Source organism: Amblyomma americanum, chromosome 3 (assembly GCF_052857255.1).
Source record: "Amblyomma americanum isolate KBUSLIRL-KWMA chromosome 3, ASM5285725v1, whole genome shotgun sequence".
In the NCBI taxonomy this organism is placed as follows: Eukaryota; Metazoa; Arthropoda; class Arachnida; order Ixodida; family Ixodidae; genus Amblyomma; species Amblyomma americanum.
Genome location: NC_135499.1, coordinates 138,748,249 through 138,764,741, shown reverse-complemented (window position 1 = coordinate 138,764,741; position 16,493 = coordinate 138,748,249). Strand labels below are relative to the sequence as shown.

At 43.1% G+C, this 16,493-nt stretch overlaps 2 protein-coding genes across 2 annotated transcripts in view; one reads left to right on the top strand and one right to left on the bottom strand.

The window, feature by feature from the left end:
- The window catches only part of Elp1 (elongator complex protein 1), a 41,596-nt gene extending 32,412 nt beyond the window's left edge, over positions 1–9,184 (top strand). The window contains exons 27-33 of the mRNA XM_077657993.1: positions 227–289; positions 1,092–1,257; positions 2,983–3,079; positions 3,142–3,284; positions 6,947–7,095; positions 8,306–8,384; positions 8,450–9,184. Coding sequence (XP_077514119.1) covers positions 227–289; positions 1,092–1,257; positions 2,983–3,079; positions 3,142–3,284; positions 6,947–7,095; positions 8,306–8,384; positions 8,450–8,517 — 765 coding nt within the window. The 3' untranslated portion in view covers positions 8,518–9,184. The remainder of the gene's footprint in view (positions 1–226; positions 290–1,091; positions 1,258–2,982; positions 3,080–3,141; positions 3,285–6,946; positions 7,096–8,305; positions 8,385–8,449) is intronic.
- A 747-nt stretch (positions 9,185–9,931) lies between these two features.
- mRpS30 (mitochondrial ribosomal protein S30) lies at positions 9,932–16,134 on the bottom strand. Its single transcript, XM_077657994.1, has 5 exons — positions 15,502–16,134; positions 14,740–14,895; positions 13,377–13,488; positions 11,178–11,351; positions 9,932–10,480 (listed from the first exon to the last, which is right to left on the bottom strand). The coding sequence occupies exons 1-5, from the start codon at positions 16,117–16,119 to the stop codon at positions 10,014–10,016; spliced, it is 1,527 nt and encodes a 508-aa protein (XP_077514120.1). The 5' UTR covers positions 16,120–16,134; the 3' UTR covers positions 9,932–10,013.
- Positions 16,135–16,493: the final 359 nt, after the last annotated feature.

Here is a 16,493-nt window from a genome sequence, read left to right as displayed (position 1 = left end):
TTATGGTAACAGTGTGGTTCCAAGGGAAAGAAAACATAACCGGGGACAACTGAAAATCAGGTTGAGAGATGAGGTTAGGAGAAACTTTGCTAGGGGGGGATAGGACAGCTGGTGGCTCGTGCAGGACAGCGATCATTGCCGATTGTTGGGAGAGGCCAATGTTCATAGACCAACTGCTGCTGCTGATGATGACAGTGATGATGCACTTTTCCTTTCCTCTACTCAGGATGAAGAGCAAACCATTCACATCTTGCTTGAAGCACATATGTGGGATGCTGCACTGGCTAAGGTTTGTGTCTGCACTGTAGTAAATGCCTAATTAAATATGTACTGTGCACTTTAGAAAAACGTCACAGGCAGCCGTTATAACGCTGTTATAACGAAGATTCGAGAGTTTTGTTTAGTAACATTTTTGTTTGGGGTTGCCCACTAATGGGTACAATAAAAGCGTGAATCCTGAAAAGTTCAAATGTGTAGTATGGTGCCATCCTTTGTGCCTAGGAGGCAGAGTTAGCACAAGTGTTAGCTCTGTAAATCACAAAAACTTTACATTTGATCTATTAAATCTTCGAGTGCAGTTAACACTGGCAATGCTTACAGAGACAAAAAATGCGAAAGTTTCTGGCTGAGTTAAAACATGAGCAACTGTTCTAGATTCATATGTGTGCTCTAGAGCAGGGGTTCTCATAATTTTTAGCCTTAGGGAACCCTGATGGCTTTCAAAAGGGAATGAGGAAACCATGTGTCGTGGTCCCCCCCCACCCACCACTTACTGTCTGACATGTATACAAAAAAAGGCATGAAGACGTACTTCCCCTCAAAATGAGGGCCAAATTTGGTAACGGTGACTGGCTTTAGAGTGAAACAATTTGCTGTAAGCAGTTAGAGGATGATCAGTCCCAGAATAAAGTAGGTAAAGGAAAGATGGGGTCTGAGGCACACATGGATCAAGGGGCTTGGGGAACCTAAAAAGCACTCTACGGAACACAATTGTTCTGTGCAGCCTAGCTTGAGAATGCTTGTGTTAGATTGTCTAGCACATGCTTTAAGTGACCTAAAGAAAAAGGTTCATTCTCTTTTCACCTTTTCAGATTTACCACTTTGGCCGTCCGGAGATTAGAGAGCAGTTGTGGAAGCCAGCTGTCAAGAGTGAGGCGGAAAGTATGCTAGAAACTGTGGACTCCCTGAAGAGCACATGGTCCAAACATGCGACAAGGCTGGCATTAGTTCGTCAGCTCAAGGCCAATGAGGAACAAGGTGACACATTATAGTTACGAAGATTCTGTCGTCCCATCAGTACTCTGACATTAGTCTAGATGTTCCTCCTGTTAGTAGAAGCACAGCTCCCATAGAATTTCTGAATTAGGATTTTTTAAACATATTTCATTATTTTGTTGACCTAATACAAGTACTGACATGAATCTACACTAAAGCATGGGATATGGTACAGAGCTACCCTGTTAAACAAAGTGAACTTGTTCTCAATTAGGCATGTTGCCTGGTGTAGAACAGCCACATTTTAGTTTCAGATACCATCTTGGGCAATTCCACTCAATTGTAACGCAAGAATTCTGATAAATGGTAAATGCAAAGATTATGATTTAGTGAAAAAATGTTGTTTAGCTATGCAAATTGCATATACCTTGCTGGCTATTTTATTTGCTCAGGCACTGCGCATCGCTGTAAATGCTTCAAAGTATTCAGCAAGGGGATTGCAATAAATGGCATTGCATGTTTCAAGCTCGTGAAAATAATGTCATCGGAGAATCAATGCTTCCCTGAATGTCATTTTTTCAAAGGGATACAGTTGTGTTGCCAGGAACAGTAATATGCTTTTGCTATGGCATGGCAGTTTTTGTTGTTGTTATTGTACATTTTGGAACGTGCACTTCTTATGCATTATCTCGGAGATCATCACTCAGAGAAAGGGCATGGCACTGAGACCACTGACATTTTTGTTTAAGTGCCAGGTGCCTCCTTTGTGAAGGTATACTTCTCACACACAGTAAAATGCAGTACTGCTTACAAAGCCTTCACTGGCATGTTGCACATTTAGTGTGCAGTGTGGAAGTTGAAAATGTGCATAAGTGTTTTAAATTTTATCAATATCTTTTAGCAGTGCACAAGCAAGTTTCTTTTGTTTTTCAACTGTGAGCAAACGCATGTCATATCCTGTCCAGTCAGCCTCTCTAGTGCACTTCTTTGATCCAGTAATGATGTCACTGCGCCCTGAAAAAGTCCTTCCCGGTCAAGCTTACCCCTGCCCATAATTATGACTGTAAGCTTCTCACCCATGGACAGTGAAGTTTATTTTGACGCTAGCTTCGATGCAAGCTACAAAGATGGGGTTCGAAGCTAGGGTTCGATGCAAGTACAAAACTTTACTATGTGGTCCGCATGGCTGGTATTGTTTACATAGTTGGGTTACGATGTAAAAGAGGGCTCTAGACCTTCTCTGCAGTGTTTTTCGTATTTTATATTTACTTGTTTTTTTACTGCTTTAGCACTGAACTGGCGGCTTATTCAACTGCGGGTAGTGTTACTACACGACACAATTCGTGCCTAGGAATGACATTTTAGTTTACTGTACCAGGGATTTGCAACATCATCAGTATCTTTGTTCAGTCATAAATTGTAAAGATTGAGTGACTCTAGCCAACCTCTTTCTTGAGGTGACTGAATGGCCTCCAAGCACAGTGGTTTGTTTGGCCAGTCACATGATATAAGCCACTGGTGCATTCACTGGCCTGTTGATAGTTTCATGGACAGTTTGAATGTGCTGCAGTTCTCAGGAAAGCCTTTTTAATGCGTCAGATTGAGTGTTAATTACCCTGGCTTGGCTTAGCATGGCTTTTCTTTTTTTCTAGGTTGGCTAGAGTCGCTCCAGTGCATAGTACTGTGTCTTACCTAGCCAGGCAGATCTCTGCTGAAAATGTTGCCTTCCCTCATAAGCTTGTGTTTTGATATTTTGGCACGGTCAAGGGGAAGGAGACGTTGACGATGGCGCATTCTCCGACGTCGCGAGTGTGACATCCAGGACTGTTGGCGGAAGTGTGGCTGGTGGCAGCTCTCTCTCAGGGTAAGGAACTGCGCTTGTCACGGTGTCTGTGTAGCACCGGTTTCACATGTGTACTCCTTCAGGTCGATTGCCACCATGAGGACATCAAGGAATCGTAAAAAACAGGAGCGGAAGAAGTACATGTTGAAAGAGGGCTCTCGTTACGAGGACTTGGCGCTCGTCATCGCACTTGCAGAAGTGGCTTCATCGACTGACAAACTGCAAGGCAAGTGTGCCGAGCGGTCATTGCGAGGACTTTGGAGGCAGATTTTCTAGAGGCACTGAAGAAAACTCCATCCAATTTTCGCTCTTTGTAAAAAATCTGTTCTGAAATTCTTTCTGGGTGTATTGATGTTTGCCCGACAGCAAAAAACACATTTATTGCTTAGAAAGTTGCATGTGAAAATTTTTCCGCCACTCAATTCAAACTCGTGATGTCCACACCGAAAGGGACTTTGATATCAATGGACTGAAGTGAATGGTGGTTAGCCTAGCCTCTGGGATTCATGCCAAAAATCTATGTTGATGCACCGCAGTCTACTTGCGAAATTGGCCTGTGGCGATGACGATGTATTTCATATTTTGGCCTTTTTTTAGCTTATATAAGCTCAGTTCTCAGTGAAAGCAGTGTCTGTCTAATCTGCCTATGCAGACCAACGTCAATTTGTCTTCAGTATCCCTTTAAAGGGTAACTGCATATGTTTTCCAACGCATAAATGCTTGCTTTCGAGTAAAAAAAACCGCCACCGAAGGCAAAGGCCTCCGAGCATTGTTTGGCAGCATCGAACTATGCATGGCAGGGTGTGGTTGGCGGCAGCAGAAATTTGAAATCTTACCTTCCGCGATGTCGTACCAAGCTTCTCCACACTCCTCTGGTGCTGTGAGGAGAAGCCCGAAATTTAATCGTCGATTACGTCACTATTTTAAATGCTAGCGCCAGAACTCTTTGCATGCTTTACCTACAACCTATTTAGATTTGAATCCTTGAATAGCATGGAATTCTCGAAAAGTGGTGCAGTTGCCCTTTAAGATAAAAAAAAAACGGCGTTATATGTTGTTCTGGCAGCAGCACTGCAAACAGTGGTACGACAGCCAACAGCAGCCATTGCAACTCTAATTCATGCCATAATACAAAGATTTCTATGCATGTTAAATTATTAAACCTTGTTTTAAATCCATTTGGAGCCCTTATTAGGGAAAGCATGTTTTTATGTGTTGTTGTAAATAATACTGACAATTTTGTTGCCTACCACACCTTTAAGAGCGGCGCCCAAGTATAATTCATCTTGCCCTATGCACATTCATTTTTACTACACAGACTGATATCTCATTTTGGTAATGGTGTGAAGACTACATATGTATGAAACTTGGAGATGCAGGTACTGTCCACTGACCTGTATAAAGTATGCAGGGCATAAGCCAGCTCCTACAGTGCGTTTAAAAGTTAGGCTTGTGTGAACACATATTTGATAATTTCGAATATTAGGTCGAATTGTAAAGTATTTGATATTCGATTCGATCCTAATTATTGATTCATCTCAAACGAATAACTTTTCTGGAACGCTTGTTTCATATGGTTGCGGTTCCACATACTTTTTGCAGGATGGCATTGCAGAGTGCGTGCACGGTTAAAAGCAACAGCGGTGCAGTGATGCAGTTGCAATTAAAATCGGCAGTCGGAGGCAAGTGGTGATTAAAAACGATAAAACAGGGCACTTCCATACCTTCCACTTGTGTCCGGCCACCCTGACCATGCGGGAAATTGAACTGACTATACTGCCAGCAGTCCTTTAGTTTCAAATCCCGACGCAATACATACTCTGGAGATTACAGGAAGCCTTAACTGGAAGTCTGCTCTTGTGTTACCTTCCCGCTAGCGCTAGCAATCCGGTTATATGGCACACAGTTAACTTTTCCTTAATGTGACCAATTTGTATACGAATTAACCATTTTTTTTTCACTTGGAGCTCAACGGGTCATGGCGGTAACGGCACCAGCTCGAGCGGCGTAATACCCACTACTTGGCTACACTTACTCAAACCCCGCAAATAGGTCGGTTCCACGTGTTCCCCAATTTTGGAATGCAGTTTGCATTAAAGGTCGACATAGCCTCAATGCTGATATGTCATAATTTCAGTGACTCCGACGCTGCTTCAGTGCAGTGCTCCTTGTTTTGCAGCGAAAGCTCCACTTCTCACATACAAACCTTGAAGGTCATGTTACGACCCAGATATGACTTTGAAGCGGCCTCAATTACAAAAAAACAAAAATTGTGGTGTAGGTGGGAATCGAACTTGGGCCTCCGGCATATCAGACTGGGACACTTCCACTCCGCCACAACTGTTTGACTATTGGAAGTAAATGAAGGCGCACAGGTGTCTAAGAAATGTATCTTTGAGATATGTACCGAGACGTGCATGAATAATTTAATTACGAGCATGTAAATTACAGACATCCCAATTAGGCGAATAGCGAAGTACGTTTCCGGTGAATTTCCTTCATGCATGATGTGCAGTCGTAGTGCCATCATGCTGCACCCACTAAAACCTCAACACGCGATGTACGGCGATGGTCCAGCAGATGGCGTGTGTCTAATGAATGTGCAGATGTCTTAGAAATGTATCTTTGAGTTATGTACCGAGGCGTTTGTGAATAATTTAATTATGAGTGAATTAAGCTAGTAGTGAAGTTTTCCGGAACTCAATGTTACAGATGCCAAGCCGCATATAGTTGCCCGATACACCACAGCTTTCGCTGTCTAACCAGGTTCAACAGTAGTTAAACCACAGCTAATTTCTTTTTTCATGATTGTGCCATTCGGCCTCTTCTATGTGCCAAAATTATTTAAGTTGTTCGAAGGAAATTACTACTCACTTTAAATTTGCTTCGAACCAGAAAATCGCTGTTTTCTTAAGCCTGTTAAAAATACACCCAACTGATGTTTTTCTATGCTTGGAGCGATTGGTTGCATGCAGCTGTTGCTTATATTTAAGGGGTTGGACTTTTCGGTTTTTATTTTCTGAAAATTGGGGGGACTGTTATCAGTGTTAATTTCAGAATGCAGTTTTTTTTTGGCAAATATTGCTTTGCTACAGATGGATTACCATTTTTATTTTTTAGGTGTGGTCAAGTCACTTGCAGCTTGCCTAGGCTTTTTTGTCAGCATGAACATTCAATTTGTTAGTAATTAATGCACTAATGTTCATAATTACCAGAAACGCACTTATAGCGGTGCTTAATTGCAGAAGGAAGTATCAAAAAAGAAATCGGTGATGTAAGTCGAATGATAGAACCATTGAACAAAAATGCAAGTGAAACTTTAGTTCGACAAGTGGGATGCCATCGTATCACTGGGCTGTTGGGCAAGAGCGCAGGGAATCGCGTGGCTTGTGTGTTGACAGCGATAGAACTGCAGCTGAAGCACCTTTTCATGACACTTATGCAGGGTTTTGAGCAAACTTAAATTCAGTGTAGAAACGTCCTTAACCAAGTGGCTGCCTTAAGTGAGAGACCACAGTGAACAGTGCTACACTAGTGGATGACGTTTGGGGACGAGGTGGAGCTGCAGAGACGTGTAAGGTTAGTGGAACAATAAATGGACAACTGCTCTATTCAATCGAACGGTACACCATGTCACCACGCCCCTGGCTTCCGTACGTTATTGCTCTTCTTTGAGAGCGAACTTTAGAACTAAATAGCAGTTAGCAGTGTCGCATATGTCAAGAATACTAAATTTCTTGTTAAAACAGGGTTTAAAAAATTAAATTCGGCGTATTTTATTATTTTTTTTTTTTGTTTCAACCGAAATATGCAACCCTACTTATATTTGATAAAACGTCTTTTGAACATGAAATTTTCATCCGCACAAAATTTTGCTATGATTTCCAGAGGAGTGCAGAGACCTTCTGCGTGCCTTGGTGCTCTGTGGCCTGGACGAAGATGCCAGGAGCCTGCAATATGGGTTTGCAGCATTGCTGGACACCATAGAAAAAAGCATTCCCTCTGTTTGGCCACCAGAGACAGCTGAAAGCTCCCTGGCAAGTCCTTTACTCGCACCTCGTAAGAATGTCGCAAGTCAGACAGTTGCACACAGATGTGCAAATGCATTTGGTTGCAAAGAGAGGCATGCGGATAATTTTTTGGTTATTAGAGCAGTTCCGCACTAGGATTAGCATATCGGCGATGGGTAACAGAAGTATAGACAAATTTTTCATCTGCAGTTTCTTTGGCTATGTTTTGGTAGTGTCAACATTTTAAGAGGTTAGTTCTCAGAGTGCTAATTGCATGTACTATGTTCACCTTTTTAGAGTGGACGGGTATGCTCTGCCAAATGGCCATTGATTACTTAGGGGGCTTGATGCAGGCAATGTGCAACTCTTTTAACGTGATAGCGTTAGTACCCTCATGTCGGAAAAAGCAGATGGAATGTGGTGCCTGCCAAATGGGTCACATGACCTTGTGACGTCGTCACAACTTGCCCACCGGACCGTGAACAAACTGTCAGTGATTAATCGTGAGAGGTTACTCGGGAAGAACAACTCACAAGCCCCACCGGTGGCTGTGCTTGAAACAGCCACCTGCCGGGACAGTGGCACATTGCCGCTGCACCACTGCTCCAGAAGTGGAATGAGGACTCCCAGCGATCTAGGAACGTAAAATAGAGAATGACCAATTCTGCATATATGGGCATTCACTCATTAACGCTATCGCGTCATACCCTTAAGGCAGAGCTTAAGTGTCCCCTCCAGTTTTTTTCTCCTTCCTCGTGTGCGATCTTAAATCAAGTAGAAAGCACTCCATATGAGGGCACTGTGACTGAAGCAGCTGTAGACAGTTTCACAACGTTAAGGTAGCTCTGAGGAAAACGTAAACGTAGTTGCCTTATTTGTGGACTCAAACTGCAATAAAATGTCTACAGTGCTGTGTGAAAGGAGCAGTGATTTTTACATGCTAGAAGATGTAGGTGCTGAGAATGTAGCTCCAAGAGTACCACAAACATTTTTTTGTCATGCAGCTTTTAGATTTGCTGAGAGTACTAGACACTGCACTGTGGAGAGGAAACCATTATGCAATTTGTAAATGCTGCTAAAGTGTACTACTGCAAAGCACAGTTCATAGATTTGCTTGAGACTCTCCAAATAGCTTTCACACAACATGTATCCTGTACAGGTAAACTGCTACTTGCACCTTACTGTGCTGTCACAGTGGTTCATGCATAATTATCACTACGTTTCTTTTGAAACCCAGCCTCTCGGCCCGCACTCATCTTCCACTTTGATTGCCGAAGCAGTGCAGAAGCAGAAGATTGTGGAGCATGTAATTTCAGGTATGTATCAGATGGCCTGTCTTCTGGATCCAAGTGCTGAAAACACTTTTTGAAACTTGTTTCAGATCCAGCTCTCCGGCAACCACCTACACTTCGAAGAAACTTCTGCTGGAAGCTTCAGATGTTAAGCTGATCGCACATCAGCTTCCAATGTTAAGTGTACAGGAAGACTGCAATGTACAGAGTGACTGACTGTAAATGGCTTGGAATGCTTGTAATGATTATAACAGCTGCTTAATTCCTCTTGTAGTGGTTCACACAAATGCTCCTGAAGAGAGTGCTTCTGAAAAGTTATCTCGAAGGAGCTTTCCCCAAATGCTCTGAATGAGCATATAAATTAAAGGTAGAGTGTGTAGTTTCTCTTTCTGATTTCCCTCTATTTAAACATCTCCTAACTGTTCTCTCAGCTCAGGCTTGAACAAAAAAAAAAGTTAACGGGTTGACTTTGCATTTTATTTGTGAGGGCTACGTACCACTTCAGACCAGTTTGTGAAAATTTTCCGAGGAAAAAAAGGTCGACACCACCTATGCAAGTTTCTTAGACAGTTGTGCTTCATTCATTACAGCAATGCTGCAAAGTAAAAACTTGGCTTTTGGCTCGGCTGGTGTTTGGCCAGAAGAGTAGGTTCAGCTGTGGAATCACAGCAGTGCCGTGATGAAGGTTACTTTATCCAAAATACATTAATTCAAAAACAAAATAAACTAGTGCCCCTCTAAAATGTTCGTGCAGGCTTCCGAGCTTCTGAACAGCACTTCATGAATGTATGTCTCGGAAAATAAAACAGATTTTCATCCAGTTACTTGCCAAATCAAATACTAAATGCACACATGAATGATTGCTGTATTGGTTAACGATCATGAAGCAACCTTTCCCTTTAGGTGAAACCCTATGCTCAAAACAACATTCTCTACCTTTTCCTGGTGCCCTTCTGTTCTCCTCCATAAATCACGTCAAATGACAAGAGCAGAGAAGGTTCATAATAAACATATTACTCTCACTCTCTCAAGCTCTATCCACCGAATGTACAGGGTAGGTCAATGCAGGGTCTGCTTTTGAGCAGCATAGTCGGGATGTTACGACACCACCGAAGCTCAAAATATCTCTACAGGGTAGAAGTAGTATCATTCTAACCTCTGAGAGCCTTGAAAGCTTTATCGGCGTCATAAGTGCCAGGATATAAGTATGAAAAGCAGACCCTGTGGCCTGGGAACTTTTGACCAACCCCGTACTCTCCATACTCGAAGGGTGATGGATGTTAGCTACCCACAAATGCCACAAATGTTTATAAAGCTCACAAATTTAGCATGAGAGAAAAAGAAACAGCATTCAGTGAGTAAAAAAATTATTGATGCGTGCATCAATGCAGACAAACGGGCATAATCTAGCCATGACCGAGCCCTTTGTAGCACTAACATATCCCTCCTTTCACAGCTCATTATCTACTGCGAGGCCCAGAGTAAGCTGCTTTTTCTTGGTGCCAACAACTGCAAAAAACAAAGCCAAAAAGCTATGATCACAACATGACCTGTGCTGTAAAGGGTCAATGTATACTAAACTCAGATTTTAATTCATCAAGGTCACTACTAGGAAAAAGAAAATACAGCTATGTATCCCCACTGTTGCAGAGGTTATTTTAGCTTGATATGTGGCGAAGGTGGAGCATCTGGGTGCCACTTGTAGATCTTGACCCAAAGGGGCACTTCCTTTTTGATAGCTTCTCCCAAGTTGAACCGACAGTCATAGCGTTTCATCCATCTCGACCATTGCTCTAGCATCTCTTCTTCAGGCCGGTCATCTGTGCCCAAGTATGGACGAAGCTCCACCCCTTCAGGCACCTTGGGCTGACAAAGCATGAACCGGAGCAGATGTTTGAACACGCTATCATCTACGCCCTTCAGCTCCCCATTTTCATAGGCTTCAAAAAGCCGTAGGTTGCCAGATGTCCAGCAAAGGTTGCGAAGTGGGTTGCTTTCATAATAGTCTTTGTGGAAACGAAGCGTGTTGAGCTGGTATACTGCAAATGTCCAGTGCTGCCCATCTGTGTTGATGATCTGGGTAACCAGAGGGTAGGTGGGATCGTGGTATATGGTGAATCCTGCAAGAACACAACATAACATTCACAATGTACCCATCCTTTTGCCATACAGCTTATTCTCATATCAATTCAAGAAACACTATAATGTTTCTCAGGGGCAGATTTATGGGTCTCTCTTAGAGGGGGCAGACGAGAGGGGAAGGGGGTGTATTTTTTCAAATGCTTTGGTCCAAAACATGCACTTCGGAATGGTTTTCCTGTGTAAAATTTTTTGCTTGGGGGATTGGAGGACACCCCCACATGCCCCTGCTTTTGTTACTGGTTTACTAAAATAACGTCAGTTAGCTGTGCAGTCGAAATTATTCCAGAGCCCTCCACTATGGCACCTCTCTCTTCCTTTCTTCTTTAACTCCCTCCTTTACCCTTCCCTTACGGCGCGGTTCAGGTGTCCAACGATATATGAGACAGATACTGCGCCATTTCCTTTCCCCCCCCAAAAACCAATTATTATTATGTGCAGTGTGTCGGTATCTGCAGACTTGACATCCTTTATCATAATGCAGCAACAAACTGTAATCCTTCACTAGTCACCGGCTCATTAGTGAGCTCTCGTTAGTGGTCACTGATGCAACTGTGGTACCAAAATGCAAGTTCTACTCGGTCAAACCTCGCCTCAGCAACAGTAACAAGCATGGGCACTATTTACTGGCCTAGCGGCAACCATAAGTCAAAAGTCGCATAATTAGTGCTTGCATACCCAGCTGCGTTGCCACACCATTGAGCCAGCCAAAACCTGTGAGCAGAGCTGCGGCATTCGTTGCGTCTTGCACCTCCTCGGCTGTTCTGAATGGGGAGTCATGGTGGTTGGTCAGCATGTCGCGCTGCCGTATGCTCAGCAAGGGAAAGTTGCAGTTGTGAAGCGGCCAAGTGCCTGGAAGAAGGTTTAGATAAGCACGCACAAAACAGAAGCTTCTTTGGATGTTTACGCACATTTAACCCTTTAATTACCACCACATAATTTTGACAGAGCTAAGAACTTGGCTCTGCGGTCAGCAGCTACAAACAAAAGGGGGCAATTATGCAAGTCTCAACTGGGCTTAAATAATATAAGCTGTGTTCAACAAAAACTTCTTAAGTTGCAGTAGTGAAAGTGGACACAATGTTAATTTCTCACAGCACTGTAGTGGATTTGAGGAGCAATCGTTTGAGCATGAAATACAGCTGCAGACTTTGTATGAACTGACCTGGCAATACTCCTCGAGTTTACTTAATGCTTCATAGCAGGTTTCAGGTTTACAGGTATGTAATGAAATATCACTTCACACTGATACTGCGTGACTGCTGAAGCAGAGCTTTAAAAATATAGTGTAAAACTTTGTGGTTGAGCACACCTCGGATCCCTGTATTCAGCTCAGGGCCACTTTCAAGACATTAAACTGGCACTGAATTGGCCAGCAGGCAAATTAGATAAACAGACCATACCAGTCAAGAAACGAATATGTGGCCAGCTGTTTCGAACTCTAGTAAGCAGACGCTGGTGCCAGGCGCACGAATTCTGTCTGCAGTTTGATTACCAGGCCATATGGCTAAACATATGAAACTAACTAGGTATATTTACATTAAATGGACGCCGAGGACAAATAAAAGACAGCCTTTATCGATCGACTACAGCATTCTAATGACATAGAGACTGGTCTCACAGAAAATGGAGCTTTTATAAAATAGAAAAGACCAATTACAAAATACAGGTGCCATCAATAGCCAATTTTGCAAGCAAACTGTGTGCTTCGACCTTGAATTTCTGCAACGGATCCCAGAGGCTATACTATGTCGTGATTCACTCTAAAATGGCAGCAACCAGTCCTCCTCAGTATGGACATGATAAGTTTGAATCATGTGTCGAGGAAATTTTTAAAACTCAATTTTCTCTACCATAAATGGGCTTTTTGCAGCCGGACAAACATTGATATACCCAGAAACAACCAGAGAATCAAATTTCACAGACAACATTAAGTGGGTGGCGTTGTACTTGGTGTTCCTTTAGACAATTTTTACAAGCCAGAACTGCACCCAGAATACAAAGCACATTGCAGCGTAAAGATCCATGTCGATTTGTATGAACTGTAGTTTTTTTTTAACGCACTAAAAACTTTTTTTTTTTTTCACATTTTCCCTGTGTGGAAATGCAGCGCTAGGGATCAGACTCACAAACTTGTGCTAGACAGCATTGTGCCATAACCACTGGGACATCATAGTAGGCTAAATACACCAAATGGCTTCCCAACTACAGACAATAAGGCATGTACTTTACGGCAGAGATGGAGACGACCAATACTTAAGTGGTTTCAATTTGGCTAAATTTTTGTAGTAAACAAATACTTCAATATTTCCATAAACAAAACTGCCACTCAACTTGCACGACAAAGCTTAATGAAATCCCCTTCCCAAACTGACAGCCACACCAGCCTGCCATTTGTTTCCAGTTCTGCTTTGCTAGCTAGCGTACAAGCCATCATCAGATCTGGTACCTAAGCTTGCGTGACGCCGTAGGCAGACAGCATGTCACCCTCCTCCATGATGTACAGACCTCATGAAACACAGTATACATAGTTGCTTAAACATATGTGGGCTCTGTGCCAACTTTGATTATACATAGTTCAAGGCACATGCTTTTGTTTACATTACAAAATGGGTTAGTCCAGAAGCAATATGGACACATGCTCTCAAGCTGGTGAACCATTACAGCAAACTGATCAGCCAAATTCTAGCCAACTAACCCAGGTACAAAAATAGCATCTGTTCCACTGCCAAACATTTAAGAGTAAGCAAAATGCACCTACATGAACCATTACCAGGCTCATTGATACAAGAGCAGAGGCAACGCAATGGCATTCGTTACTGCCCCGGACACTGTACGTTGAGGCAACAGAGAACGGAATCACTCAAGGAAATTTACCAGGCAAGCTGGTTTGCATCTTATATTTCCACTTGAACTTCATGTATGATGGATGGTAAGGAAAATCCGGAACTTCTTTACTGCACACAAGAGGGTCATTCAGACTCACTATCTGTATGGAAAAAAAAAGATAATGGGAAATAAGCACTATGCTACTTTTTAAGCATACCATTAGTATTGGTTTTTTCTTAAGTATGAATGGTAGGATCCGCAAAACAGATTTAAGCAAGTCCTCGAAAAAAAAAAAACGAGCAAAAAACGCAAGGACACTGCATGTTACTCTATGAACACAAGCAGTTCCTCTGCGGCACAAATTGTCAGCATCTAAAAACGGCACAGTGTGATGTGCATCAAACATGAGCCGTATCAGTAATGCATTGTGGTACTGAACACAAAGTGGCCAGAATCACAGCTTGTCTTTCCAATCCAGTTTAGACAGTAAGTTTCGTGGACATGAAATGCAGTTCACCTCTGTTGCTTGGCTCTAGAGACTGTCGTGAAAGGCACGTGTGTAGGTGCATGGCAACAGCAATCACAAAGCTATAGTGCTTAACCATGTATCACTATGTTATCTCTCACAGCCTCTTTTTCATCAGTCTGCTCTGAAGCACATTCCTTAATGCTCTCATGCAAAGTAATATTGTTTATGGTAAAAAACCACTTTCTCAGCAGGTATAATAATGTAAATTGTCCTTGTGCAAATACAAGCACATAATATTATTGAAGGTGACAAATTTAACAAGTCAAATTCAGCAGTGCCAAGTTAAGTGCTGCCAACACATGCCCTCCAAGTCAGCATTCCCTTCGTTTCTCACTCTCGCAAAGGAAGAGCACACTGCAGAAGTGGAAACTGCCTCCAGCAGAGCGCTACGACAGCAAAGAAGGTGCTATTTAGCAAAGCAGCCAAAGGCAAATCAATTTGGGGGTTCTGGCATAAGGAGGCCAGCCAAAGGCTGTATTTCATTATGCAATAATGCAACGATGCCGGTCTCAACACAATAGAAGCAAAGTGTTATCACAGAAGCACAGGAAACGACTGAGAAAAGTGGTTATGGCTCTCAAATTCAACTTTCCATCTAATTTTGTCAAATAATCAAGCACCTTCAAATTATTTCCCAATTTTTTCAGTGCGGACAGCTGTTTCTTTAGCTGAGAAACTCAGCTTAGTACATGGGGCCATATATTGTGCAACAGTAGTAAAATGTTCAACCCAGCGCACATTATAATTGCATGACCCACACCTAGTGTGCTGCCCAAAAAAAGGAAAGGTTAAGGTTAGCTCAATTTAAGGACTGCTTAGACAAATAAAATTCATAATGACGGTGCAGTAATTAGCCAAGACACATGAAGTTAGTTTGCTCACAGGCACAAGTGGTTCTGAGATCCTGACTTGAGCATCGGGTTTGTCCATGTATTGCAAATTCATGGTTATAGTTTCCTTGCCCTTGTATAATCTCCGCTCATTGGGATAGTATCGGCCATGCTCCCAGAAAGAATCGCAACGTGGCGTCAAGTCCACCTGAAAAAGAAATGATCCATGAACTTTGCCACAATGGAACACACAACATGGTCAGGCATAACTAGAATATTCTGCTTTCTTGTCATGGGTGCATCACATAATTTCAAAGAGTGGCAGCAGCTCCAGCCATCAAAGTAATGTGCGCTGAAGTGAACACTGCTCGTTAAGAACTCTAGATGTAGCTTAGTTTACCATTCACTCAGGCTCATGAACGCTTTTACTGTACCTTCGCTGAACTTAAGCATTTTTTTTTTTTAAGCAGGGTTGGTTTTTGGACACCACACCGCTTACTGTATCAAATTTCTCCGCGTTTCCATCTCAGCTGTTGGTACTACGCGGCTTTATGTCTACTGTAGGCACTCAACGCTGGCGAAAGACGAATTTTATCAAGTGCTCTCTTGCTTTTTACCGTACATGCAACAAGGCGCGGCGTATGCAAGTAAGTACTGTTCACGAATGCCGATAAATTTTATACGCATTTTACCCCTATTTGTTCAATAGTTGTGACTAGCAGCAGCACGAACGTGAGCGCACTTCATGAGAGCAGACAGCTACTCACATTACGCTCACAATTTCACATCTTGAGTTGGTTTCCGCCTTACTGACCTGCGCCGACTGGAGGTGAGGTGCGTCCTTCGCTAGGCCCTTCAAAAGCACAGACAAGACGCTTGTGATGATATTCTTCTGCTTGGTTGACTCGCTGCATTCCCGCCGAAACTTTCCGCCGCTTTCATGCGCCTCCAGCTCTGTGGCGATGGCATCGACCAAGTGCGGCTTCAGTCGAGCGTACGCATCTTCAACATCCACCTGCCCGTATGTATCGGGCAACCCATTGATCAGGTGCGTGCGCGTCGCGTACTGGTACGCTGGGAGAGAGTTGTAGTACAAAATATCTGGGTTTACTACGTAGCAAAACTGACGACCCTTCTCGGCAATTGCATGCAGTTTCTGCTGAACGGTGGGCATAGCCTTGATGCTGTCTCGCCATTCTTCCCTCTCGCGCAACTTGGTGGCCGGGTAAGAAGTGTCGAGAATCGGCGGGTACTTGGGCTCTTCAGTGTACGCATATTCTGCTTCAATGTCCGGGTTAAGCAGCTTTGGGTAGTGGCTCGTGAACCTTAAATTCCTGAGGGCGCATACGCGCCGCTTCGTTAGTATTTTTGTGGCCATTTTGCAAAAAAACACATGGCGCTTGCATGTGTTGCCAGAGTAGTAGGTCGTCATTCACCAAATCCGGAAAGTCGCTTGAAGGTGTCCTTTGGAATCACTGTCCTTGCTTTGACAACAAAATTAGCTATGCATTTGGCATCTCAAATTTGAATTGGTCATGTCAGTTATGTTTTGATTGGGACGGCCAGGTAATATTTGCTATAACCGCTAAGGAGCAGCACTAGTTTAGCTTTAAGAGTGCGCTAAATTTGAACGGGCAGGCCGCATCCACACAAGGTGGTGGGTGGTTACAACTTTATTGCCACAAAAGGGGAGGGATTAGTTGGGGCTTGGGTGAGTCCAGGGTGGCCTGCAGTCGGGGGCGACCTCTTGAGCTCGCGTGATGAGGGCCAGCTACGTTTTTTATCTTGAACTGGCTAAGAGTTTGT